The sequence below is a fragment of the Clytia hemisphaerica genome, unplaced genomic scaffold (assembly GCF_902728285.1).
Source record: "Clytia hemisphaerica strain Z4C2 unplaced genomic scaffold, Clytia hemisphaerica genome assembly, whole genome shotgun sequence".
Classification (NCBI taxonomy): domain Eukaryota; kingdom Metazoa; phylum Cnidaria; class Hydrozoa; order Leptothecata; family Clytiidae; genus Clytia; species Clytia hemisphaerica.
In genome coordinates this window covers 305,987-333,642 of record NW_027104543.1, presented here as the reverse complement: position 1 = coordinate 333,642, position 27,656 = coordinate 305,987, and the positions used below count along the sequence as shown (strand labels likewise).

General features: G+C 34.2%; 3 protein-coding genes across 4 annotated transcripts; 1 reads left to right on the top strand and 2 right to left on the bottom strand.

The window, feature by feature from the left end:
* Positions 1-207: 207 nt before the first annotated feature.
* Positions 208-6,973, bottom strand: LOC136822621 (uncharacterized). Its single transcript, XM_067078890.1, has 8 exons — positions 6,636-6,973; positions 4,428-4,786; positions 3,832-3,926; positions 2,917-3,076; positions 2,581-2,647; positions 2,349-2,402; positions 1,544-1,725; positions 208-1,058 (listed from the first exon to the last, which is right to left on the bottom strand). Exons 1-8 carry the CDS (start codon positions 6,916-6,918, stop codon positions 828-830), a joined length of 1,431 nt encoding a protein of 476 aa, XP_066934991.1. The 5' UTR covers positions 6,919-6,973; the 3' UTR covers positions 208-827.
* Positions 6,974-10,357: 3,384 nt separating this feature from the next.
* On the bottom strand, positions 10,358-22,752 carry LOC136822600 (rho GTPase-activating protein 19-like). 2 transcript variants are annotated; one of them, XM_067078862.1, is made up of 9 exons: positions 22,499-22,752; positions 21,179-21,259; positions 20,479-20,706; positions 17,989-18,185; positions 14,959-15,051; positions 14,579-14,638; positions 12,780-12,938; positions 12,318-12,368; positions 10,358-12,143 (listed from the first exon to the last, which is right to left on the bottom strand). In XM_067078862.1, exons 1-9 carry the CDS (start codon positions 22,731-22,733, stop codon positions 11,148-11,150), a joined length of 2,100 nt encoding a protein of 699 aa, XP_066934963.1. In that variant the 5' UTR covers positions 22,734-22,752; the 3' UTR covers positions 10,358-11,147. The 2 variants fall into 2 exon arrangements, with proteins under 2 accessions (XP_066934963.1, XP_066934964.1); XM_067078863.1 differs by having other exon boundaries at positions 11,058-12,143; positions 20,491-20,706.
* Positions 22,753-25,477: 2,725 nt separating this feature from the next.
* LOC136822636 (uncharacterized) lies at positions 25,478-27,170 on the top strand. Its single transcript, XM_067078905.1, has 2 exons — positions 25,478-26,070; positions 26,225-27,170. The coding sequence occupies exons 1-2, from the start codon at positions 25,478-25,480 to the stop codon at positions 27,168-27,170; spliced, it is 1,539 nt and encodes a 512-aa protein (XP_066935006.1).
* Positions 27,171-27,656: the final 486 nt, after the last annotated feature.

Sequence of the window (27,656 nt, the reverse complement as noted above, 5' to 3'; positions counted from 1 at the left end):
TTCGGAAGATATGGGACCCGAAATACCCCTTGGTAGCACTTTTCTGTGAAATATCAAATCTCCAACTTATTACTAAAAACGGGGGTAGTGATATGATAAAACAGTTTTTCGATCATAACACATTTTACGATCTCTTTAATGACCTCATAGCCAAACTGTGTTTAGTGTTTTGTGAATTAGCAAAGTTCTTAAAAATAACAAAGGCAATATACTTTCATACTTATCTTTTCAATAAAAACAATTATACTGTGATTTCACTTCGTTTCGAAATAATCAATGATACCAATAATACCAATGCACCAACACTTAAAACACTTTCCAACTTTTAATTGCACTGTTCAAAAAAGATAACATAACCCCCGTTTTTAGTAATAAGTTGGAGATTTGATATTTCACAGAAAAGTGCTACCAAGGGGTATTTCGGGTCCCATATCTTCCGAAGGACTTTTCCGTTCGCCTTGAAATTTGGCAAACTTCTTAACCTAAGGTTGAACTACCACTGGTGTAAAAATGAACGTTATAGCATAAGTAGAAAAAAAGCTCAATTTTTACAATCGCAAATTTAACCGCTAAAAATCGCGAATTTTTCAACCAAAAATACATTCAAATATAGCGCTTTTGATTCTCTAAAACAAACAAAAAAAATATCCATAATTATATTTGACTATCAAAAGTTACAAGCATTTTTGTTTCCACTGCCAATTATATCTGGACAGACTTTAATTATACCCATCATGCAATGCTATAATTCAATACATCAGTGAGGTTTTGATTGACGGTCACGATTATTAATGGAAGGATTGGTCAACGGACTGAAGTAATCAACTTTAATCCTGAGCTACTAGCTCTATCCTATCTTTATTTTTCTTTTTGTGTGATTTAGATTTCTTATTACATCTATTAGCAAGTATACCCGCAATGACACCAAGAACGGAGATTCCAATGACGGTACCAATCGTAACAACAAAGATCTTGTTCTTGATTGAAAATACTTTGGTAATTTCTGGCATATCGTTTGGAACGTGTAGTTGACTTTGGAAATCAATCGGTTTTGTATTCTACAGAGAAAAAAAAACACAAAATCGGGCTATGTACAGCAACAATCTTTTAGCTTTTCAAAATTGCGATGATTATTGAATGGTTATTATCCAATGCGACTAGAGGTTTTCTTACCAAAATTTGTAAAAACTGTCTGAAAATGTTTATATTAGACGTTCGTTAATGAACAAACGTACGAACTCTTCCATATTTTGTTGGTAGTGGCTAGTATGTGAATCGCTATAAAATTCTTTTAAGGGGTGGAAGTGCTCTTTTAGGTTTTGAAAATCAGGAAAAAAGAACCATGTCGAAGTTATTCAAAATTTCAAGCAAGAAATTTTTATTTCATGGAGTCCTTAGCAATCAAAAAAGGCAGAATCCTCTTTCTGTAGCTCGAACATTTATGGGGGGGGGAGGATTTGTTCAATTTATGGAGAGTAAACTAGATTTAAAATATCAAGCTGTTTTCCAATGAAGAATTGAGCAAGTTGCGTCTTTAACTCACTGTGGGCAAACGTAGAATCTCCATCGAATTTCTGTTGAAAGTATCTTGCATTTTCTTAAGTGTGATATTGTTACATGCAAAGCCAATGGAATAACCATTGACTGGTAATTCTAGTTGAACGGCAAAAGGTGGACGGATTGTTGGGTAATATTTCTTGTATGCGATGTCATCAATAGCAATGGCTGAAACGAAATAACATGTTAAGAAATTTTAAACAAGTGACTTATTAGATGAATCTCTAGTTCAAATTTTAGAAAACTGGTGGTGAATAGATGTTCAGATGTTCCTATATAGGCTTTGATACAAAATCTTTCAGGTTTCATAAATGGTATTGAATTTCAAAGGCTAGCGAAAGATGTTCTTTGGCCCCTTACAAAGCATCCAATTGAAGTGTATTGGATGATAAAAAATGCACAGAATCTTGTGACAGACCTATTATCATGAAACAAACAAATTTTGTATAAAGAGCAAACAGAATGTTAACCTTATTCAAACAATGCTTTTAGGGGCGGTTCAAAAGTAGGGGGCTGTTCCTGTACCACCCCTTAACATTTGATCTAGTGGGTCTTTTTGGATGAAATTTGGCACACAAGATCCTTGTCATATAAGGTAACTTTTAACAAAATATTTTTTGCTGACGTCACTCATAAAGTTATGAATGAAAGTTATGAAAAAGTTATGAATTTATAGAAAATTTCATGCAAAAAGTTCTATCATTTCAGGGGCTATCAACAATAGTTTCACCCCGAACAGAAACAGCCCCCCATAGTACGAATAGGGTTAAATGTTGATTCGAAAAACATACCGTTAATGGATTCTGTTTTCAGTGCCTCTAACAGTTTCTCCATATTATCAAAAGCTATAAAAGATTGGTGAGTAAAACAAAATACATGTAAGTACAGTCGAACATAACTCGAACACGCACGGGGGAACACAAGCTTGTTCGAGTTAAGGAGATTTCGAGGAATGGGATAAAGTTTATAAAGCATTGTCAATTGAATGGGCCAAAAAGTTGTTCGAGGTAAGAAAGATGTTACCTTTTGGTGTCGCATAATTTTTAAGAATTGCATTTTCAACGACTTTCAAATTTGCTATCATCCCAATCTAAAAGTGATGAGTATACGAAATCATTACGTAATGTATATCGACCAAAACCCTTTCCTTGAAGACTGGGATTTGACTACTCTTTGGAAAAGTTTCCCCGCGGTGAGATGTTGATAAGTCTCCAGGTCTAGGTGCATAAAGAATAAGTCATTTTCGGGGACTTTCTCTACTTCTAGATAATCAAGGAAAAAGGGTACTTACTGACATAAGGTTACTAAATTAAGATTTTAGTTACTAACTTTAAAAATAAAATCAGTGTTAAAGCTTACATCTTTATCTTGTGGTGAATAAGTAATGCGATCTAACAATTCTTTGTTTAATGCTGAAGTGATGGTCGCTGTAAACATGTTGAAAATGGTGATCCCAATCAAAATCCACACTACAGCAAATAAACGTCCGAAAATGGTCGATGGTGTCCGATCACCGTATCTAAAATTGGAATAGAATAATTAAAAGGTTTTTGGGCTTGTTGATTTTGTTACTAATAGTCTACCGGGTGACCCACGAAAAAATTCAGACGTTTCCCGACGTCTTGAGGCCGAACAAATGTCCCAAAGTGCTTGGAGTTTTGATATTTAGAAAGTAGATATCCTAACTTAAAATTTGAGCCATCACTTTTTAAATTTGACCAACTTGTTCTCTGCTTATGAGCTTTTAAAGTCAAAATTCACACGAAAAGTGTAAAAAAGTTGGTGCTTTTGCGTATAAATTAAGGGATAAATTGTAGCTAGATCACCAAATCGAAAATCAAGCCAACTTCCACATCCTTGGCTATTACATTGAGACACAGACAAGGCTGTTTTAAACCTTTAACTGAAAATTGGGATGTTTCATTAAAAAACCATACAGGGGGGGGGGGTGGACGAACCTTTTCGAGTCAGAAAAACTATTGTAAATGTGTGGATACCTCCTGGAAAAATGGCAAAATTTGCAAAAATACCCTTTGAAAAATTATTTTCATACCTTAAACTGAGGGTGGACAAACTAAAATCATTTTTTATCCCCTGAAAATCTTAGAATAACTCCTTGAAAAAATGAAAAAATACCCCTTGGAATTTTTTTTCGGATTACCCCTTAGAAATGTTCCTCCACCACCTGTATGGATATAAAATTGGAATGGCCCATTGCTTAAAACATACACTCCAGCCTTTGTTTTAGAGATATTGATGGACATGATGTATTACCCAACTGTAGTCATTGAAACATAAGCCCACCAAAAACCTTCGAATGGTCCTTGAGGAAATCCACGTGGGAATTGTTCTTTGTTCTTCCACATGTCCTGTAGAAATATCGAGAATTATGAGAGAATTAGTTATTAAACACATGGTTGACTTGCAGAAAATTGATTCAGCCTGGATAAGCAACAAGCCAATTAACACTTTCGCTGCAGCTCGTCGTAGTAGATGGATCATAATACAGAAAACACTTCAAAGAGCCACAATTTTTAATACAGACTTTTTGCCTGTAGTTTTGTATTGCATTTTTGATATTTATGTTAAATTTTGCGTCGTTATGTATACAATTTGAAGGTATTTCAAGCAAAATTCAGCTCACAGGAGCCTCTGTAAGTCAAAATTTCGATGGAATTCCAAAGGGTTAAATTTTCGATTTCACAAAAGGAAAAGTGCTAATAAATCGCCTAATTCTCAAACGTCATCCGAGCTTGAGGAATGTATTTAGAAAATTTGAAATGTATTTAGAAAATCTGAAATCTGAATCTTGTATAAAAATCAAAGGCATTGCCCTGAACTTTAATTCAAACAGCCAAAGGATCACTTACCGACAACCAAATGATGGTTCCAGCACAAACAGCCATTATCAATGCAATAACGAATAACGGCCAACTCTTCAATGCGCTCGTAAATAAAGTATATACCAACTCTTTAGTACCAGTTGATTTTGTCTTCGCGATAAAGTAAATACTTTCAAATTTTGTCAGTTTTGAGAAATGATGACTCAGCACGATTTCTCGTTTGCCATCAATGTGTTCTGCAGGAATTATGATGTCCGCTTTATGGATAGTATTATTATCGGACACGAGTTGGTCGGTGAATTTCTTCATGAAATCTTTTGGTGGGAGAAACTCTAACTTGTTGCAACCCAAACAACATCGTTTGATGAGCGTCTCTTGGAGGATGTCTGAAAAAAATTACAGAAATAAGGTACAGATATATATGTTTTAGTTTTTCATGAAAAAGCAATAATCGTTGCAGGGAGATTCAAAAAGGTAAAGCCAAATTTCTTCACCCTTTAAGATTAAAAGAGGCAAAGAATTTAACAAATTTCGTTAATTTTAGCTTTTAGTATGGATTAGAATCAGCTCAAAAAATACATTAATTTTATGGGGTCTAATTGACCCAATTTTAGAAACGACTCAATTTTTTCTTAACTACTTTTCATGATCTTTCAAGAAAAACAATTTAAATTATTTTGAAATCTTTTATAAAATAATGTTTTACAGGGGTGTAAACTGATATCATAATAAAATGCCCAAAAAGGGTGCAAATCTTTGACTCTATAAAGAACCTATTTGTGCCAATTTTCAAACTAACACAGGCCCGGTGGACGTCTACCAAGTCTCCCTACTTTTGAACAAGAAGAGAATTTTTTCTCAAATTGAAATGGTTGAAATTTAGCAAAATCAAAAACATGAACGAAAAAACCGACAAAAAGCAAGAAAAACAACCATTTGAAGAAGCTAAACAAAACCAAACATGCACTCTCACCTCAGATGACGAAGACCAAAACCGTCTAAAATGCCGAAAATGCCACCGCATGGTACACTACGAGTGCACACAATTACCGCTTTATCAGCTGCAAATTTTTGCCAACACTTATAACGAACAATATCTATGTCAGAATTGCGTGCGGATAACACGATCTCTAACGAGTAAAATAGGTGAGAACTTGTATCATATGATGCAGAGAGAGATTGAGAAGAAGGACGACGTCATTAAAAAGCTCAAAAACCAGCTAGCCAAGAACCGCAGCCTTAAGAACGATATCGAAAATATCTTAACCAATAAGATGGCTGACTTTGAAATAAAAACCAAGTAGATTATAAAAGAAGAAATAAAGCAAACGACGAATTACATAGAAAAAACATCAGAAAAAACATACGCTGAAATAACAAAGAAACACAAGGATAATTTCAAATCAGCAGTGAGAGAACACCAACAAGAAAACAAGAATGAAGAAAGAGACATCGAATCAAGAAAACGAAATATTATTATACATGGAATGGTGGAATTAGAGGTAGATAACAAAGAGGAACAACAGGAACAAGGCAAAATAGATATTGAAGGTATACTAGGTAACATTGGCGTCCAAGATATCAAACCGTCCCACCATCATCGCATTGGACAAAACAGAAAAGGGCTACATTGGCGTCCAATCAAGTTGATCTTAAAAAGTATAGAGGAAAAAGAACGGATAATGCAAAATCTGCATAAGCTGAAACGATTCAATGAAATTGGTGGCTTTAGCATTACAGACGACTTCACCATCAACGAAAGAAAAATTATTAAAGATATGTGCCAAAAGGCGAAAAAAATTAATTTAAAAAATTATGATTTCGTTTGGCATGTAAGAGGAAGCCCTAGAACAAACCTTCGCCAAATTCGAAAACCTTGGACAAAGACCAAAACAACGTCTTCTCTGTCCATATCTTCTGACGACTGGACGACAGATGAAGAATTAGACAATATTTTATAAATCTAAAATTATTTCATAGAGGTCGATAGACCTGTGAAATATAATTATATGAATAAAAAAATTCCTAGCGAATTTTATCTCATTTTGAGCCTTTAGCCTCCCCATTTTTACGGTTGTTCCGCCGGGCCTGTACACATATACTATTGTTTCAAGGTAAAAAGTAAAAAATTACTTGACCATTATCCAATCAAAACTTTGATATGCTTAGCTTAAAAAAATCATTGTATTGTACAAATCCAATATTTTCGAAATAAATCGGTGTTTTACTACTAACCTGGTAAAATACCTACAACTTCACCTGACGTATTCCGATAAACCAGTGGTTCCAATTCGGAATAAGCAACAACCAATGATTTATTACATATCGGATATTGTTGAATAACCCGTTCACAACCATAAACTGAATTTGCAGTTGATAAAAATTCTTTGGTCAAAGCGCAATGCGGAAATTCTATCCCTTCAGTGCTGATAGAAAGTCTCTCCAGAATGCTGACAATATCACCAGCATTAGACGGTGTAGCTGTCAGCAATGTTGTAAAAATTGCCACGAAAAACATAATTCTGTAATAGAGATTTTCTCTGAATAGAAAGAAAGAGTTCCAAGATGAAAAATAGGAAAATTATGTAAATATTAATATTTACAACAAACTCGTTCCAAGCACCTTAGTTCGTTTTTTTATGATTCTGGTAGCTTTTCATAAAAGGTTGATTGTATCACGTCCATCAGTAAAATAAAAAAAGGAGGATAATAACAACCAAAACATCAGCGTATGAGGTTGAAAGCCCAGTCCTTAGAGTTCAAATGCTTAAGTGTAAATTCAGCTCGTATTTTCTTTTAAAGAGAGAATAAATTACATAAAAGACAGTTCCAACGTATTCGTTTTGAATACATAATTTTCAAAATTTATGTGAGACCTTACGTATTTTTCAAAACAAAATTAAACAATATTTTTAGCTATAAGAAACTTTTGCCAGAACTTCCCACAAAGAACATTCAAATCACATCAAAATAATTTATATCAAATTTGTAATGCATAATAGATAACATGAAAAACCTAATCATTGAGCCTCCCCTAACATGGAACTTCCAATAAATTATTTTCGTACTTCTAGATAGGTGTCCTATTTAGAGAAATAATCAATTTTGAAATTTTAACAATTTATCAATTTTAATGAAAAATATATTTGATAAAACCCAGCTTTTGCTTACAAAGACTAATTTCTATAACATGCCCAGGGGGGGGGGTGTACTTAGGCAAAAATGGGTTTGTGCGTGCCTTAAGGGTCGGTTTTTTCACCTTTCAAAGCTCTCTAAAGGTTGGAAAATTCACGATTTTTAGGAAATTCTTTTGATTTTGAGAGAAAAATTGTAAAAAAGTCTCTCTAAAGGTAAGACTTTTTTCAAAAGTGGAAGAAAGTTTTTCCTTTTTAGTAAAAATCAGTCTCTCTAAGGGTCGGCGTTTGGAGGAGGTCTGGCACGCACATACCCAGTATCCCTCAACCCTAGTAGCCCCCCCCCCCTGGGATAACATGATTCCTTGGCAATTAAAAATTACATCTTGGCCCTAATTTCCAAATTTTAGGGTCCGAGAATTGCTATGAAAATACAATAAATTTTTAATGAAAATTGAAAAAAATTTTTTTTGATGGACATCTGAAAACGATTAATGACAAAATGAAAAATGGAAACGGAGCTAAAAGCCTTGAAATTGTCAAAAAAATCTTTGTAAAAGACTTATTCCAGACCATTTGTCTAATACTTAATCTTTCTGAAGTTCCCTCCTTTTATGTACTATCTGAAAAATTCGATCTCAGAGAACAACATACAGACTATAATCTAGATTTTCCTCTTCTTATTTTTTTACTCAAGATTGCTGGATAGGAAAATACGCAGAGTCTGATAACCTTTCGAGCATCTTGGGGTTTGTCCGATCGAATAGAAATTTTAGATGGGAAGGAGTATTTATAAGATACTTTAATAATTGGTCATTTGAAGTAATAAAAATGACGCGTTCTTTCGAAAAAGTAACAAAATTGCTTTATTACTGGTTAACAGGCAATCAAATCAAATACTGTAACAGCTTGTAAATAAACTCCATCTCGTCCCAGAAATTTGGCAAATGTGCACAAAATTTGAATAGATATCTTTGGTAAAAATCTCGCCATCATTGACGACGAAATTTCGCGGATTTAAGTTTCGCGATTTTTACATTTTGAAGAAAATTTACGGAAGAAACTTTCGCAGTTTTTTGTGAATGTTCAATTTTAGTAGCAATAACGTTCGCGAGTGGCTAGGGAAAGTGAATAAAAAATCATTTCAAATCTCTTTTTTTTTTCAAACGAAAGAGTGATATGCTAATTAATGAAAAATAAACCATTTGCACTTCTTCCTCCCATTCTGAATCATAGTCACTGCGATAATATCGATAATATTGACTCACCTCGGCTTTTAAAACCTGGAAAAAACTTTCGCGATTTTTAGGAAAATTTCATTTTTCGGGGGGGGGGGGTACTACCTTTGCCGACAAACGGGGGTGTGTCGCTGAAGTTTGACTCGTTTTTTTGAAAATTTGCGAGAAAAGGGACTGGAATTGCAAAGTTTTCTCAAAATTTCCCAAATTCCTCCAAAAAGGTACCCTACGACGGAGTGCTTAATCAATTTTGGTGTTTGTGCAACCCTACCTGGGACTCGTGGAGGTGAAAAGATACTCTAACCAGCGGCACATTCTCGTACCCCTTTTCGGCCCCCGGGATTCTATCATAGTTAGGATACTGCATGAAGTCCCGTACGAAAAAATGAAGAGAATAAAGGAATAAAGTTCTAAATAATGCTAACTTACGATTACTTTCAAATTTCGTTTGAATTATAATTGAGCTTCAAAAACCCAGAATCGCACGGATACTAAAATGTCACCCATTACTAGCACTAGTCATAAGCTGCTAAACTGACTGCAAAAATAATCAAACGAATCTACTTTAATCGGATTAACTTTCGCGAGATTAAATTTCGCGATTTCGCGAATTTTTGCCATTTTCGCGAAATCAAAACTCGCATAAATGCGTGGGATTCCTGACTCGCAAAACTAAATCCACCACAAAATTAAATCAAGAAAATTTCGCGATTTTTTCGCTCATGAAATTCAATCCGAGTATATCAAGCTACCTTTGCCAGCTCACAGATTGCTGTCGTGTAGAGAAAATACTGTAGTATTTCTAGCAACCAAAAACAAGCCGAGGAGATTCTTATCCAAAGTGAGACAGTGATTCATTTTAAACACAACCAGCAAAAAATCCCCAAATAATAATTTCAAATGAGAATAAATTGCAGATTATAACCTATTAGCAGGTCCACACCAACCAGATCATTAAGACCACCGCAAAATGAGAGAGACTTAATTTTTTATTAGGCTGCACGTATCCCTTCTGATATGTTTTGACACAGTGGATGCTAATCGTGTGTAAGATTCCCCTCCGAGAGTTACCATAAATTTGGGGTAACCTCCTTCAATTTTCTTGAAAACGTTTAGGAAGAAAAAACTAGTGTAGCGATGATAATAGAGGATAATTTGGTCCAAAAAGTGATATCAAACTGTGAATAATGAAACCAAACAACAAGAAAAAAAACAAAAAACCAAAAAACATTGTTCCAGTGAAAGTTAAGAGGAATTTTACTTATGGGAATCCTTTAATTATTTTTAATTATCAAAGATAAAAAATCCTGTTTGGAAGAAAGCAAAAAACTATTGAAATTAATGGTAGGCTCCAGCCGTGAAAAAACTAACTAAATTCACACTATTAGCGAGTTGTTGTTGTAATTAAATTATACATCCAAACATCAAATATCAAAACAAGCAAGAAGGGATATTTCCATTAGGTCTTTTACTTCTTTATCTAAGCATGATCTCTATACAAATTTGTAAAATCTTGAAAATTTGATTTAGAGGCCAACCTGAAAAAAACTTTATTCACAATTGGGAAAGATTTTCGAAAAAACTTAAATCAAACAATATAGTTAGAATATTTCAAACGAAAAAGAAATTGAAGAAAATTGACTGTACAAAAACAATTTGAAAATGTAAATTCTAAAATATAATTTTGAGTCCATTGTTTGAATGAAACTGTATTTTAATAATAAAATATATTAATAATTTTCTTATCTTCACCCTTAACAAGTTACTAAGGGCAATTGAAATTTTCTATCAGATTATTTTTTGGTTATCTGACCCTCAAAGAATAAACAATCAATTCAAATATTCTAGACTGACAAAATTCATAGAATCTTGTGTTTCACATAAAACACATTTTCGCCTTTAAAGGGATTAAGTTTGAGTGAAGGAAAATCTTCTGTTCCAACATTAGGTTATAAACCTTGAAGCTATAAGTTTAAGCAGGAGCAGAAGCTTCTGTCGCTGCAGCAAATACTAAGTATCAAATAAGCATCAAAATTAGTATGAAACCAAAGTTAACTCTTGAAAAATAGTTTCAACAATAAACATGCATGATAAATACAGTAGAAAAATTCGTTCTCAAACTTTTTAACTGAAAACAAAATGATAACAGAATTACAAGCAACACACGACGACAATAAAATAAATATAAATTCTAACGAATTCCTCTGATAAAATAATACATTGTGCTGATTGTGTCCTTTCCAAGATATACATTCAACAAGAGTTTCCAAAAATGTAGATGATATAGCAAGTACCAGAATTAACATAAACATTCTTGGTTATTTCTACTTTTAAGGATTCCAACCTCGAATTAAAGTCAACAGCCCGCTTAGGTATTAAACAGTTGTAACGGTACATATATTTTCCTTCCTTTTCGTCGTATTAGTGCTTACAACCGAGTTCTCTTTGTTTCCTTTATCCTTATCTTTCGAGCTTTGTTTAACAGCAGGTGAACCTTTACTCGGCAGTGAGGTCATTCTCTTGAAATGCCCTGACATTCGAAATCCTTTCGCTTTCATTTTCAAAGTTCCAACAGCTCCCTCATTGCGAGCAGATTTCATAATTTTTGGTGTGTTGTCTATACTTTGTAAAACATTCGCCGCTGCCGGTTTCTCGTCGTTCCGCATACGAACAGCCGAAGATGTAGACGGGCATAAGACTTTCCGTATAACTGGGGTCTTAGGATTCATATTCAGATTGTCCGTAATATTTTCTTTGTCCTGAAAAGCATCGTTCACAATACCTTTATCAAAAACAGGATCTTTGGTTTCAACAGGTTTTGATTTCATTTTGTGGATGTCCACTTCACTGGAGAACGATAATTTACGCTTACTCAAGTCTTCCTCAGAGTCCGAGTTAGAACTCTTGCGTCGAGTTGATAAACTCGGTGTACTAACAGACTTCTTCAAGCCTTTCCACGATGGACCTGGTTTCCGTATGCTACCACCGAAAACTGATCTTAATCTAGAGGAATTAGCTTGGGAATCATCAACCGAGACCTGGTTTTCATCATCCACTTCATCTTTGTCCTTTTTCAGTGTAAAAATCTCAACGCTACGCCTTCGAACTCGCTTACAAAACTTCTTGATACGTCCAGGAGTGCCAGTAGTATTCAAGATATTAGAATTACTAAAAGCTGCCAGAATGTTATCCTCACTACGGCCTGGTGTATCAATAATACTGGATCTGGGTACATCCTTGTTCGAATCAATTGAATCTAGAAAGTTTTCACTTGCGGCTTTCTTGACAGAGCTACTGGATGGTCGATTCAAACAGCCACCGAATTTTGACCGTGGTTGAGGAGTACACGGTAATGAATCACGTTGTTTCTCCTGAAAGTTAAATGGAATGAGAAGCATTGATACATTTTACTCTTTATGGGTAAATATTCAAAACTGATGAGTTTTTCCCTCGGGTCAAATAAAGATTTGAATAACAAATAGGAAGTGCTTAAATTCTCCTTTTTGAACGATTGAGGTCGAGTGAAAAGAAAAATTAAGACATACCTTTACAGACTTTGGAATAAACATCGGTGTTCCTGGATAACTTTGACGAAACTGAATCAGAGATGGCATTTTTATTACTTTGCAAAGTTGCAAAATCAGTTTATTTATTCATGATAATTATGCAAAGTGCAAAGAAAGTGCTAAAACGCTATAGCATTTTATCAAAGAACATTAAATTGATTTTCATGGAGTGAGTACTTTTTATCAGATTCGACAAGGCATGTCTTTGATATTGCAGAGGTTATCAAACTAAAGAACACCTGGTTATCTATAATAGAGCAGTGTTTTTTATTTTTTATCTTTTAATGGACTTTAAACAAAAAATTAAGGCAAGATTCTTCAAATTTGCATAATTTTGTTGATTTTGTATCTCGGGCGCTGATACGAAAGAACATTGTACGATGGTCTATGGAGAAAACCAAACAAGTAAGAAAAGAAACTAAAATCTGAAACCCATAGTACCTTTTCAAGGAAATCGTTCTTGAGTTGACCGTCCGGTAATTCCATCATTTGATTGTACAACATCATCAGTTCTTGATGTGTGTTATCTTTACTTTCCTTGGCGAATTGTCGTGAATCGATCTGTTGGCAATATGCCCTACTCATTGGCAACTCTACATCCTGAAATTGTTAGAATCAAAATCCAGTTCCAAATTAATTTTAAAAGAATAACTAGAGAATAAATGACATAAATTTCATGACTTCAAAATCGAATCATATAATCGAACTTTATCTTCGAATAACTAGTGAAATGTAAATGTCAGCATGGAGGTATAAAGAAACAGGAGAAGTATGCTATTGTAACCATGCTCGCCCTACGATTAAAAAAATTACGAGGTATGGATGCTCGTAATCTCATATATCGTGCATTTTTAATGAGTTCTTTTGTTGATAGGTGAAATCTTATTGGCTAACTTAAGTGTTGGAAATAAGATGAGACGAGATTCATTGTTTCTGACATTGATGTAAGAAAATATTTGGATTAAAAAAAGGCCTGTAAACTTTGCAATCCTTCATCAAATGACAAGATTTTTCGATCAACATTTTCTTCAAGGTGAACTCTATTGCTTAATGCTTTCCTCCAAAATTCTCCAGCGACTTTTTGTCTACAAATTGGGTTTGAAATTGTGTGTGCTTATACAGAACTTTTTATTTTCTGGCTGGAGAAAATATCTTTTCAAAACAAAATTTAATGGATAACAAAATTGAACGCAAACTTATTTCGTGGAGCTAAATTTTATTTTATTCTCGTATTAGAAGGCTAGAAATCTTCGATGCTGATAGTAAGAATGTTCAGAGCAAACTTGAGTTCTACTAAAAGGTCGTATTTCATCGGGCGAGCCTAGAATTTCTTTTGATTTATTACATAAAAGAAATCAAAAGACTTTAACGACCAATTACCGACAAATTCATCTCCTGTCTTTCTTTATACCTCTATGATGTCAGTAATTAAGGCACTTTACATAACAAGACATTGACATAAAAAGCCTATCTCTATACTCAATTGAGGCGGAAATCCATCCGAAACGGAAGAACTTTGATCACTTAAATATTGATGAAAAATTAGATTGACTTTGCAAAATTCCCCCTAACCTCGCGAGAATACCTTATTGGTATTATATTTCGCGTGTTACAAAATTTCGCGATTCGCAAAACTTTTTCGAGGAAACGTTTTTCGCGTGTACTAAATTTCGCGATTGCCAGTTTCTGGAAATTTTCGCGTGTATTAAATTTCGCGATTCAATAATTTTCAAAAAGTGGAAATAAAAAAAGAAAATGAATGATTTCGTTTGAAACACAACGTATTGGGTGGAAACATACCAAAAATAGTAACAAAAATAGTAACAAAAATAGTAACAAAAAAAGTGACAAAAAAAGTAACTAAGTGTAACAAATACAAGTATTTTCGATTCTCGACCTATTTTGAAAATTTTTCGAGAGTACCTTATCGGTAGAAATTTCGTCGGCAAAAAATATTCGTCGGCAAAAACTTTCGTCACTTGCTGGTTTTGGTAAGCGCATTAAGGCCGGGGAAAATATTCGTCGGTAAAAACTTTCGTCACTAAGCGATTTTTTCGTCACTTTTTACCGACGAAATTTCTACCGATAAGGTATTTAATTTCGCAGAATTTCGCGATTTTGTATTTTTGAAAAATTTAAACGGTATTAAATTTCGCGAAATTAGGCCTAAAAAATCGCGAAATTAAGTACCCGCGAAATTTTGTAACACGCAAAATATAATACCAATAAGTGATGCTTACGTGATCTGTAACAGCGTTATTGATGTACTTTTTACCATCTTCCAAAAAATCTTCTGGTATCTAAAGAAGCATAATCGAGTGTTTGGTTACATAAGTCAAAAACAACTTTTCTCTTTATTTATAAAGTTAAACTGCTGTGTTGAGGGCAACTCAAAGGTCCCCTTTTCTCTAGCAGTTTACCCGAAGGTAGGGGAAGGTGCCACCCTTTTCCCTGGATTGCTCCATTTACCCTTGATCCTTCCCGTTGCTGAACATCAAGCGGAGAGGCACCAAGTACCATTTTGGGAGTCTTTGGTATGATCCGCCTTGCGCGAGATCTGGTGAGAATTCTGGAGAATTTTTTATTTGACGTTTTCGAAATCCCAAACCAAAGAACTTACAGTAAACACTTCTTCTGAGTTTTCAATAATAAATTTGACCAAATCTGTGAACGGCTCTACATTCTCTGTAAAATCTGACAAACAACCCATCGGCTGAAAACAAAAAATTAATATTTATCAGAAATATTTTATAAAATTGATATATAAATATATCAAAAATGTTTGAAAAAATTCTTACCGGTGTTTAAAGAAACTCAACTCAATTAATAAAGATTTTAACCTTTCAAAGCCGCTTACTTTTTTGAAAAAGGCCAAAAATTTCATCATTTTTTTCTGGAAATTTTTCCTTCCAAAGGCAATTTCTCGACCAGAACAAACGATTCAGGTATCAACTTTGGTACCGTTGGAAAGCTCTTTCTCTCAGCTACAAAAAATAGCGGATTTTTTTTCTCTGAATCCCAAGTGGTCATGAGTTATGACCAAAAGACTGTGTATCGGTAAAATGGCCTTTTCAAAACGTATATATACGTATTCTGGCTTTTAAGGGTTAAACATGGACTCAATTGTTTTTCATTTTTCATTTAAAATGCCTTTATCTACTCTCTCTTAGTACCAGTAGTCATTTTGGACAGTTTGAACCATTTTTAAAGATTTTAAAAATTTTTATTAACCTTTCAAAGCCGCTTACTTTTTTGAAAAAGGCCAAAAATTTCATCATTTTTTTCTGGAAATTTTTCCTCTCAAAGGCAATTTCTCGACCAGAACAAACGATTCAGGTATCAACTTTGGTACCGTTGGAAAGCTCTTTCTCTCAGCTACAAAAAATAGCTGATCTTTTTCTCTGAATCCCAAGTGGTCAGGTGTTATGACCAAAAGACTGTGTATCGGTAAAATGGCCTTTTCAAAACGTATATATACGTATTCTGGCTTTTAAGGGTTAACATGGACTCAATTGTTTTTCATTTTTCATTTAAAATGCCTTTATCTACTCTCTCTTAGTACCAGTAGTCATTTTGGACAGTTTGAACCAGTTTTAAAGATTAGAAAAATTTTTATTAACCTTTCAAAGCCGCTTACTTTTTTGAAAAAGGCCAAAAATTTCATCATTTTTTTCTGGAAATTTTTTCTTTCAAAGGCAATTTCTCGACCAGGACAAACGATTCAGGTATCAACTTTGGTACCGTTGGAAAGCTCTTTCTCTCAGCTACAAAAAATAGCCGATTTTTTTTCTCTGAATCCCAAGTGGTCAGGAGTTATGACCAAAAGACTGTGTATCGGGAAAATGGCCTTTTCAAAACGTATATATACGTATTCTGGCTTCTAAGGGTTAAACATGGACTCAATTGTTTTTCATTTTTCATTTAAAATGCCTTTATCTACTCTCTCTTAGTACCAGTAGTCATTTTGGACAGTTTGAACCAGTTTTAAAGATTTAAAAATTTTTTATTAACCTTTCAAAGCCACTTACTTTTTTGAAAAAGGCCAAAAATTTCATCATTTTTTTCTGGAAATTTTTTCTCTCAAAGGCAATTTCTCGACCAGGACAAACGATTCAGGTATCAACTTTGGTACCGTTGGAAAGCTCTTTCTCTCAGCTACAAAAAATAGCTGATTTTTTTTCTCTGAATCCCAAGTGGTCAGGTGTTATGACCAAAAGACTGTGTATCGGTAAAATGGCCTTTTCAAAACGTATATATACGTATTCTGGCTTTTAAGGGTTAAACATGGACTCAATTGTTTTTCATTTTTCATTTAAAATGCCTTTATCTACTCTCTCTTAGTACCAGTAGTCATTTTGGACAGTTTGAACCAGTTTTAAAGATTTAAAAATTTTTTATTAACCTTTCAAAGCCACTTACTTTTTTGAAAAAGGCCAAAAATTTCATCATTTTTTTCTGGAAATTTTTCCTCTCAAAGGCAATTTCTCGACCAGAACAAACGATTCAGGTATCAACTTTGGTACCGTTGGAAAGCTCTTTCTCTCAGCTACAAAAAATAGCTGATCTTTTTCTCTGAATCCCAAGTGGTCAGGTGTTATGACCAAAAGACTGTGTATCGGTAAAATGGCCTTTTCAAAACGTATATATACGTATTCTGGCTTTTAAGGGTTAAACATGGACTCAATTGTTTTTCATTTTTCATTTAAAATGCCTTTATCTACTCTCTCTTAGTACCAGTAGTCATTTTGGACAGTTTGAACCAGTTTTAAAGATTTAAAAATTTTTTATTAACCTTTCAAAGCCACTTACTTTTTTGAAAAGGCCAAAAATTCATCATTTTTTTCTGGAAATTTTTTCTCTCAAAGGCAATTTCTCGACCAGGACAAACGATTCAGGTATCAACTTTGGTACCGTTGGAAAGCTCTTTCTCTCAGCTACAAAAAATAGCCGATTTTTTTTCTCTGAATCCCAAGTGGTCAGGAGTTATGACCAAAAGACTGTGTATCGGGAAAATGGCCTTTTCAAAACGTATATATACGTATTCTGGCTTCTAAGGGTTAAACATGGACTCAATTGTTTTTCATTTTTCATTTAAAATGCCTTTATCTACTCTCTCTTAGTACCAGTAGTCATTTTGGACAGTTTGAACCAGTTTTAAAGATTAGAAAAATTTTTATTAACCTTTCAAAGCCGCTTACTTTTTTGAAAAAGGCCAAAAATTTCATCATTTTTTTCTGGAAATTTTTTCTTTCAAAGGCAATTTCTCGACCAGAACAAACGATTCAGGTATCAACTTTGGTACCGTTGGAAAGCTCTTTCTCTCAGCTACAAAAAATAGCGGATTTTTTTTCTCTGAATCCTAAGTTGTCAGGAGTTATGACCAAAAGACTGTGTATCGGGAAAATGGCCTTTTCAAAACGTATATATACGTATTCTGGCTTCTAAGGGTTAAGATCCTTTAAGATTAAACAAGGCAGTTTAGCTCAAGACAACGTTGTAGATCTAAGGACAAGTCCTATGAGAACAATATATATAAAAAAATAGCAATTTATTCGTTGACGAAATCCGAAAAACAAAGGCTGGCCAGACGGTGGTTTGAAATCAGGGGTATCTATATTCCTTAGATTGAAAATTCGTCACTGATGCATACCTGCCGAGTGCAGACAACATTGGGTGCAAAGATGACACCAAGGTTATAAGCGGTCATTTTACTCGTCTCCTGTGCTGCAACCACAGTTAACAATTCCACCAGTTTCTTTAGTAACAATCTATTCAACGGCGGTAGTAAAAGGAATAACATTTTCAATGTTTCCACTTTCTTCTTGTAGCGCGTTATACTGTCCATTTCTGAAGGAATAAAAATCGTATCGTATTTTTAAGTAAAATTTTACAACACGTATACTGAACTACAATCACCGCCAAAATATATTGACAATTTTGGGTACTTTTTTACGTTTTTCTTAATTCAAAGCTCGGGCGAGAATTGGGATTTTAGTAGTTCCACTTTGTTTTTTTAGATTTTTACATTTGTGAGGGGTTAAGTGGCTAACAGGGTACATGTTTAAAAAAAAAAAATATTTTTCGAAAATAGGCTCAGTTATGCTTAGCCAGGCTTAGCTATATTTTGGAATTAAGCTCAAATTATGCTTGTGATTAAAAAAAATGAGATTGACTTTTTCGGCTTTTTGTGTAGATTCTTTTATAATAACTACTTAAAATGCTTAATAAGGTCAAAATTGGGTAATTAATAAGAAAACTATTGTTTTTTAGTGTAAACACTTGGTATAAGGTTCATTAAAAAATCAGTTAAAGAGCCCCCCCCCAAGCGGTTTTCGTGATGACGTGATAGGGACTTTATTGCAGCGTGATTACGTGATTTGGAAATTTTTTCTTCCTCATTGCGCGATGAGAGGTCAAAACGTGATCATGATTTGAAAGATTTTTGAGCCGTGATACGTGATTTAGACTCTTTCAAAAGGATGCGTGATTGTCTATTTTTTTTTCTGATTTGCATGATTTTCGTGATTGAAGAGAAAAAATTGCGTAATATCATGATCAGAGTTACCGCTGGGGACCCTCGTTAAGATAGAGAGGGAAATTACTCTTCTCAAGTACACAACACATGACGAGTAACCAAAGCTCACTGATATTCTTAAGAGATGTTTATTTTTTTAGCAAATCCAGGTCACAGATACTTATGAAAAGAAAAACATGTATATTCTCAGCCTTATTTGAACATCGAACAATTTGAAGATTTTAGATATTAAGGTCTTAAAACTCTACTTTCCAACCCTACTTTAAAGCACATAAAAATCACTTGTCTTTTTTAAATTTTTGAGGGAATTCCTCTTGTTTGCTAAATATTATGGCGCTGATTGTAGTATAAGGTTTACAGAGGCGTTTTTTATAAAAAAATTCGAAAATTCTTTATATAACAAATAATTTTTAGCAAAATCAATTTCTGAGACAAAAAAGTGAAGAAAAGCTTTTTATCATGCAATAATGTTTTTAAACGACATGCAATCATAATCTAAGGGCTACACTACTTATCTATATTTCTACTCTTCATTAGGGTTAGTATTTTTGTCCGTTTAGTTTTTTTAATATTGAAGTTAAATATGAATTTAATTCAAAGTTATTAAAATCATTTAATTTAATGTCAAGTAATTTTTTTTAAAGTAGAAAATAATGTTTATATATTAACTTGTACATGCGCTAAATTTGTTGGCCAAAATATTGCAAAGAGCTCAAACAAGAATCTTTATTATTACAGCTCATGTCTGTTGGAATAGTGGATGTTTTTTACCAATTTAAGGTTTAGTAAAGGCTTTTAATATACTGGTTATATTCTGGTTGTTAAAAAGGCGAAATTTTAAGATTAAAAAGAAAAGTCCTTTTTAGAGAAAAACAAAACAAAAAAAGGTTAGCATAAATTTAGTTACAGTTTAGTTAGTTGAATTTTAAGATACTAAAAATGCAATCTTCCAAAAAAAAAATTGTACACGGGGCCTAACATTTTTTTCTCAATATTTTACTTATGGACAGTCATTGAAACCAAAAACCACCCCCATGACTTAACAAAAATTTCCACAATTATGTATTACATGGCGTCCTCCAGCTTTTTGGTCCCTCCTAATAAGAGCTAAAATCCCCCATCTGGCCTTTTCCCCCCACCTGTCTTTAAAATTCGTGCTCTACCAATTGGGAAATCCCCCTAGCCGTATTGTATAAGGGTTACGAAGTGATGATCCAGACTTGCCTCAATTCGCAAGCTACTATAGCAAAAAAAAAGACTCTCAAAATCCCTAGAAAGACGGGCTCATAAGCCTGAATGCCCAAACGCACCAGGAAGGTCTGTATTTATCCTATCACTCCCCCCACTAGGTAGAGGACTGAATATACCCCCTATTCGCCTTTCTCCCCCCATCAAGCTTGAAAATTTCACTCCCCCCCCCCTGGCACCAAAATCTGATTCCCCCCATCTTCCTGGGGGGGGATGATCCCATGCATTAGAAACAGACATTGCATCCTCGGTCCCCCATGTACAATTTCAATTTTTTATCTCTGGAAGAGAGACGCTAATCAGCTAAATTACTGCTAAACCTTCTTCTGTTCTGAAACTCTTGTAACACTGACTAACCTTTCAGTTTACCTGCTAACTGTTGATAACATACGTAACAGCTTTTGGTCAAAAGAGGCTCTGGTAATTCACCAAAGAAATGCTTCAATACACCAGCGATATCATGAGCATTATATGGGCAATCTTCACTGTCGAGATGAAGTGCTTTGTTTTGATTTAGCACTGTTTTGAGTTCCTCTTGTCGTTTCTTGTTACCCGAGATTCGGAATAATCCCTCAGTTGATGCATCTGGAAAAAGACAGCTCATTTTACCAAACGGTCTAATAAAATAATAACTCAGAGATTCGGAATAATCCCTCAGTTGATGCATCTAGAAAAAGACAGCTCATTTTACCAAACGGTCTAATAAAATAATAACTCAGAGATTCGGAATAATCCCTCAGTTGATGCATCTGGAAAAAGACAGCTCATTTTACCAAACGGTCTAATAAAATAATAACTCAGAGATTCGGAATAATCCCTCAGTTGATGCATCTGGAAAAAGACAGCTCATTTTACCAAACGGTCTAATAAAATAATAACTCAGAGATTCGGAATAATCCCTCAGTTGATGCATCTGGAAAAAGACAGCTCATTTTACCAAACGGTCTAATAAAAATATTCCTGTCTTGTATTAAAAGTTAACTAATTGATCTAATTCAAAGACAAAAGTAGCTTTTAAAATGGTCGATCATAAGGACCAGATGAAAACGTCCCTTACACATCTTTAGGTGGTCAATCAACTGAATTATCATCAGTAAGGTATCTTCTGTAACAGCTTGACCAAATACTGTTGGCATTTCTAAAATGAAAGAAAAACGTTTAAAGTTTAAATTCAGCAGCGGTATAAAAAAGTATAAAAAAAGTATAATAAAATCAAAATATGTAAAATAGAGCCTGAACCTTTCATGTCAAAAAAGTCCCAAAGACTCTGTAAACGCTTTGCCTGAAGTTCATGTTCAAAAGTGAAGCCAGGTAAGCAATGTCTAAAATTATAAGTGGTTCAGGCTCACAGCACACAGATTAGATGATTGATACAGAGCTTAACTTTAAAACGTTCTATTTTTTAAACCGTTTTGTTACTCCAAAAAATCTTGATGAGAATTTCTCGAAAAGTAGGTACTTATGTTTTTCTTAGGATACAAGTTCAGATGATGAAATTGTGTACGAAAATGATTTTCGAAATGTGGCAAGATAATAGCGGGTGTGCCACAAATGAGTTACCCTCTTTGATTTGATATTGTAGGCAGTAGAAAAGAGATTTTTCAAAGATTGTTTCGGAATCATTTAGAGGAGAGCCTTACTTAAAATTTGGTGTATTACTTTTTGATTTTACTTCATTGGTTCAAAAGTTATGTTCAAAAACCTAAAATGTCAATTTAAAAATATGTCAAAAAAAGGATAAAAACAAGGGTATTAAATTGATTGCAATGAATACAGACACAAAACGATTTTATGCATCAGGAAATGTATTTCCATTATGTAAAAAGCACTTATTTACAAAGTTAAGCATCCCCGTAAATACAGGGTGAACCAAGATGAGCTGCAAAAGTTCAAACAAGGCATTTTTCTCAAAACTTTCACCCTTCTCCACCTTTCTCAACGATGATAACACACAGAAAACTATCGGAAACTCTTGGAAAGACGTTGAACATTTTGTGGGAGTTGAAGCATTCTGCATCTTGTTTATGCCAAAGGGGAAAATAGAAGTAAAAAAAAACAATAGAGATAAAGAAAACATAAAGAGTGTTACAAGGAGCAAGACTTTGTATTTCAATGTTTTGGTAGAAAAAGTCCTTTCTCTCATAAAACGATACCCTTGTTTTTAGCCAATTTTTGACATATTTTTAAATTGACATTTTAGGTTTTTGAAAATCACTTTTGAACCAATGGATAAAATTGAAAAGTAATACACCAAATTTCAAGTTAGGCTTTCCTCTGAATGATTCCGAAACAATCTTTGAAAAATCTCTTTTCTACTGCCTACAATATCAAATCAAAGAGGGTAACTTATTTGTGGCACACCCGGTACAATACCTACCTTTCTTTGAAATATTCTTAAAAATTTTCTTGACTTGTGCTTTTGGTGATTTTGAATTCTTCAATACATTATTAGATGATCTTTCGATATTATCAAAGGGTAACTGATCTTCAATTTGAATGTTCTTGGCAACATAAGGGCAGTCCTCTAATGTTTGAAATGCCTCCAAGGAGTCAAGTTCAAGCAGGTGTGTTAACCGTTGAACACAAAGTCTGGAAAAAGGCTGGAATGACATAATTAATACTTTTTTCCTGAAAAAAAATAGAGAAACTTCTCAGGTATTTGATACATTATAATTCCAAACTGCTTTACCCATTAGTTAGAATTTCAACTTATACTTTAAATGTAACTTTTCTACGAAACTAGAAGCTATGTGCCAGGTCTGACAGAGAAAAGCCACCCTTCTAGTGACTTTTCCAAAGTTCCATATATAAATGTAACAAATCCATTCCTTTGAAATGGAACGAGAAAACACACAGTAAAACATTATGATGTCATCTATATTTTACAATATATCACATACTTTGGAAATGGCAATGATGATCAATACTTAACAGCACTACTGTCAATTGGGGTCACTTTCATCATGGGGATGCAAGGGGTAACTTTTGCATAGCCCCTTAAAAAGCCAACCTTCCTCTGGTCTTGAACTGCAGTTCTGCAAATGAGGAATTTCAGTTGGCCGGTAATCTTGGGAGCATAGCGAGAATAATTTGAGCAGGCGGGGCACTCTAAGGTTGTAAATATGCAGGAACAAACTTTTTTAGCAGTTCCAGGCAGTTCTTATAATTATGATTTAGTAAGTTTGAGAAATAAAAAATGTAATAAACATGATTAAAACTTAAGAAGTAAGAAGCCTTTAATAAGCCTTTAATAAGCCTATAGCCTTCAAATTTAACTGGACTAAGTAAAAATGTAAGCTGCAGAATGACCATTAGAAACTACCAAATGACCGGCAATCATTGATCACTAGCTGTTATTTACAGCACGCAATTCATAAGATATGCAAACAAGTCATGTTGCAACCAGAACCCAGGATCCTGCCATTTTGATATTCTGTGTGCCCCAGTTTTGATAGATACTCTGTACCAGAGTGTATCTCACGATTATCGTAGCGTAGTACACTCTGTGAGCATTGTCTGTTTGATAAAAATTTTCCCGTATGGAGACCTCTGCGATGAAGTATAATTTTAAAATATAATGGCAGCCAAAGCTACGACAATTGTAAACAAAGGGATATGGGGTCCATGATTGAGGGTCACTTTTTAAGCAGGTTTTGGCTACTGGCTTCTGGCTACATATTCAAAATTGTCTAGAACAGAAAATTATTTTCCCATAAAAACCACCATCAGGGAGAAGACATAACTTGGACCCCCCAAAATGGACCCCATTAAAGACCCCCTCAAAAATTGCGAATTGCATCACGGCACCACGCGATCGAATTAGGCACTTTCCGCAATCACAACGAGTATACGACAACGAGAACGTGAAAACATCAAATTCACACCTTTGAGCTGTCAAAACTTGTCAAAACTCTGAGTAAACCCCAATTTCTCGTTGTCTCTTCTCGTGCCCGACGGCAAATCACTCATTTTGGCGTTGTCAGACAACGTGAGATTTCTAACATAAAAATCAACATTAAGCAAAAAGTAAGACAATTTTGAAAATTATATTTCAGAATCTTTAAACATTTGATCATTTTTTAGCTTTTTTTCTTGTGCTAGATGTGTAAGTTTCAAGTATTGAATTTTTGAAATTCTGATTTTAAATTTGTTCAGTTTGTTAATCTCGTTACTAATAACATTACAACATAATTCTGATCATTACAGTATCTTTAGTTTGCATTAAAAAAGTAAAGCTTCGAGATTTTCTCCAGGATTTTCGTTTTTCGTTACTTTAAAAAAATGATAGACGTTGTCGTTGTGAAAAATAATTGCAGAATCAAAAATGAGCCACAACGGCAACTTCTCTATTTTTTCACACCTATATGTGAATTGTTATTTCACAAGTTTTGCCGTTGTCGTTGCCGTTCTCGTTGTGACTGCGGAAAGTCTCTATTTTGTATCATGGTTACCACATGTTTAATTTCATAGACCGGCTATTTATTTGTATTTCTTGAAATAAAATCATTTCATTATCATTTATCATAAAATAACTTTGAAATTATGTTTTAGAACAAAAGGTCACACATGTCATAGACACAGGGCACAGGTCATACAAAAATTACAGACCAGAAAAATTGTAACGCACTCGTATCATATAATTTATAACATGAAAATAATATATATGCAATGGAAATGTTGTATACAAAATATGCTATTTAGAACATTTCAATGACAAAATCATCAATCCCAAATATTGACAAAAAATGACACTTAAGTTATGTAAATAAGGACATTATGAAAAAATATGAGGTGTATACACTAATTTACAACAAGTTGTTTTTTCATGCTCAATAGGATGCGGGCGGTGCAAATGGATATAGATTGTGATGCAATGAAAACAGTAATAGCTCCCAAGAGCTGTTTTAGAGATATGAAAATAGTACTTATTTTATTATTTTTATTTTTATTTTCACAGGGTATTACATAGCTTCAAAAGTTTTGAAAGAACGTATTACTTCCACGAGAAAGACAATACCTTTCATTTTCTTGACAAAGTGACACTTTTCGACAAAAATACTGACAGGGCACTTAAGTGGGATATGTGCAAGCTTTATTACACCAAATATTTCAATTGTACCGAATGAGATGCCTTTGATATAAATAGATAAATATTGTCAAGAGGCAAACACTGGGAAGCGCAGTTTTAGAGATATTCTTATCAATTATTCTATTGTCCTTATGTTGACAAAATGACTTATTTTTACAAAATAATGATCAGATGGTCAAATATAAAGCTTCTTTAATCAACCGATCAATCGAGAATCATCTTCACCACCTTCAGCAGACGCAAACCTCTCAAATACCCCAGTTTCCGATGCCAACTGTACCGATGATCAGGCAAATTCCTTCCAAACTTCAATCCAATTCAGTTCCAATAATCAACAACTTTGCTTTTTTTAAAGTACAAGGACTGTGCCCGCAAACTGTTCCAAGCAAAGTTCCTTTTATCGAAAATAACATATGTCATAAGAGTTTACTGTTTGTTGGCCTATCAGAAACATGGCTCAATAACCATAAAGATGCAGAAATAAAAGTAGGTTATACTTTGTTCAAATGTGATTCATCACGCAAGAAAAAATCAAGAGGGAGAGCAACTGGAGGAGTCTGCTTCTACATAAGAGATGATATAGCTGCTTCACGTGAAATAATCTACTCCCTTAAATCACCAAGTGTACAACTCCTTTGTGTTTACTCAAAGCCTGAAAACTTGGCTATGCTTGTAATATATAGACAGCCTGATGACAAGAGTAATAGAAATCCATCAACAGCTAAAGACCTTCTTACACCGCTCAAAGGTGCGAAACAAGCCCTTTCCGCCTTGGAATCTGTCCCAAACATAATTTTTGGTGGCGATTTCAATCTTCCAAAGTCAACATGGCCTGATGGACTAAAACTGGATGCTCTATGGTAGAAAATTCAATGCTGAATGATCTAAATCGATTTTGTAACGAGTTGTTCATGTCCCAATATGTCAATCAACCCACACACAAAGATGGGAACACCCTAGACCTTGTCTTCACAAATAATGAAGATCTTATACATGACTACTCAATTTTACCAGTGTTACAAAGCACTTCACATCACAGTATTGTTATGGTATCAATAGGCTCAAAGTTCAAAATTTTGCTAGTGATGATGATAAACCAGAACCACGTTCCAAATTCAACGCTTTGAATTTCTTCTCAGACGAAATTGATTGGAATAAGTTAAAAGAAGATTTGAATCAAATTGACTGGGATGTAAAACTTAAAAGTGATGATCCACAAGAAATTCTTGAAAGTATCAATCAAATATGTCTGGACGTATGCAGAGGACGAATACCAGTCAGAACAACCAAAGATACCAGGAAGAAATCAAAAGTTGAAAGATATCGCCGCTCTCTTACGAAAAGAAGAAGAAAAATTACAAAGCAATTTTTAAAATGCATGTCCCAATCAAAGAAGACTAAAATAACAAAGGAACTTTTGACAATTGAAAAGGACTTACAAAAATCATTTAGGGATTCCAAGTGTTATGTTGAAAATATAGCAATCAATTCCATAAAGAAAAACTCAAAATATTTCTTTGCTTATGCGAGAAAGAAAGCAAAGATAAAAACGAAAATTGGCCCTCTGCTGAACACAAATGGTGAATTAACGCAACGAAGCAAAGAAATGGCTGAAATTCTGTCAAGACAATATGTTTCCGTCTTCAGGGCATCAAAACCATTCGATATAATGCAGAGTGAAAATGATGATGTCAACGTAGATATCATTTCAGATCTACAAGTTACAGAAGATGATTTAATAAAAGCAATCAACGATCTGTCCCAAACAGCAGCATCAGGTCCCGATGGTTTCCCTGCAATCTTTCTGAAACAATGCAAAGAAGAACTTTCTATTCCTCTTTGTATTCTCTGGAGACAAAGTCTGGACAAAGGGATTGTCCCAGATGGACTTAAAAGATGCACAATCACACCAATCTACAAAGGAGGTAGCAGATCACTGCATCAAATTATAGACCAGTAGCCCTAACATCCCATATCATCAAGATATTTGAAAAAGTACTAAGAGCACATATTGTAAAGCACATGGATGAAAATAATCTGTTCAATCCCAATCAACATGGATTCAGAAGCGGGCGTTCATGTTTGAGTCAGCTTTTGGAACAATATGACCTGATACTAAATATATTGGACGAAGATACTAATGCGGATGTTGTGTACCTAGATTTTTCAAAGGCTTTTGAGAAAGTAGACCATTCAATTGTCCTACGAAAAATAAAGAAACTAGGAATAGATGGAAAATTATTACAGTGGCTAAAGTCCTTCCTAACAGAGAGAAAACAATCAGTGCTAACTGCTAGTGAATGGTGTCACTTCTGAATCACAACAGGTCATTTCAGGAGTCCCTCAAGGTAGTGTTTTGGGACCTTTGATTTTCCTCATATTGATTGGGGATATTGACAAGGAAGTGGTGCACAGCTTTCTTGAATCCTTCGCTGATGACACTCGC

Excerpts from the sequence above, each read along its gene's own strand:
- LOC136822600 (XM_067078862.1), bottom strand. The coding sequence starts at position 22,733 with ATGTCATTCCAGCCTTTTTCCAGACTTTGTGTTCAACGGTTAACACAC. Across the intron at positions 15,052-17,988 it reads ATGTTGTCTGCACTCGGCAG|CCGATGGGTTGTTTGTCAGA; the intron begins GTATGCATCAGT and ends TTTTGTTTTCAG. Across the intron at positions 12,369-12,779 it reads AGAACGATTTCCTTGAAAAG|TTTCGTCAAAGTTATCCAGG; the intron begins GTACTATGGGTT and ends TCTCTGATTCAG.
- LOC136822621 (XM_067078890.1), bottom strand. The coding sequence starts at position 6,918 with ATGTTTTTCGTGGCAATTTTTACAACATTGCTGACAGCTACACCGTCT. Across the intron at positions 4,787-6,635 it reads AGTTGTAGGTATTTTACCAG|ACATCCTCCAAGAGACGCTC; the intron begins GTTAGTAGTAAA and ends AATTTTTTTCAG. Across the intron at positions 3,927-4,427 it reads GAACCATCATTTGGTTGTCG|GACATGTGGAAGAACAAAGA; the intron begins GTAAGTGATCCT and ends ATATTTCTACAG.
- LOC136822636 (XM_067078905.1), top strand. The coding sequence starts at position 25,478 with ATGCCAACTGTACCGATGATCAGGCAAATTCCTTCCAAACTTCAATCC. Across the intron at positions 26,071-26,224 it reads CTAAAACTGGATGCTCTATG|TGTTACAAAGCACTTCACAT; the intron begins GTAGAAAATTCA and ends CAATTTTACCAG.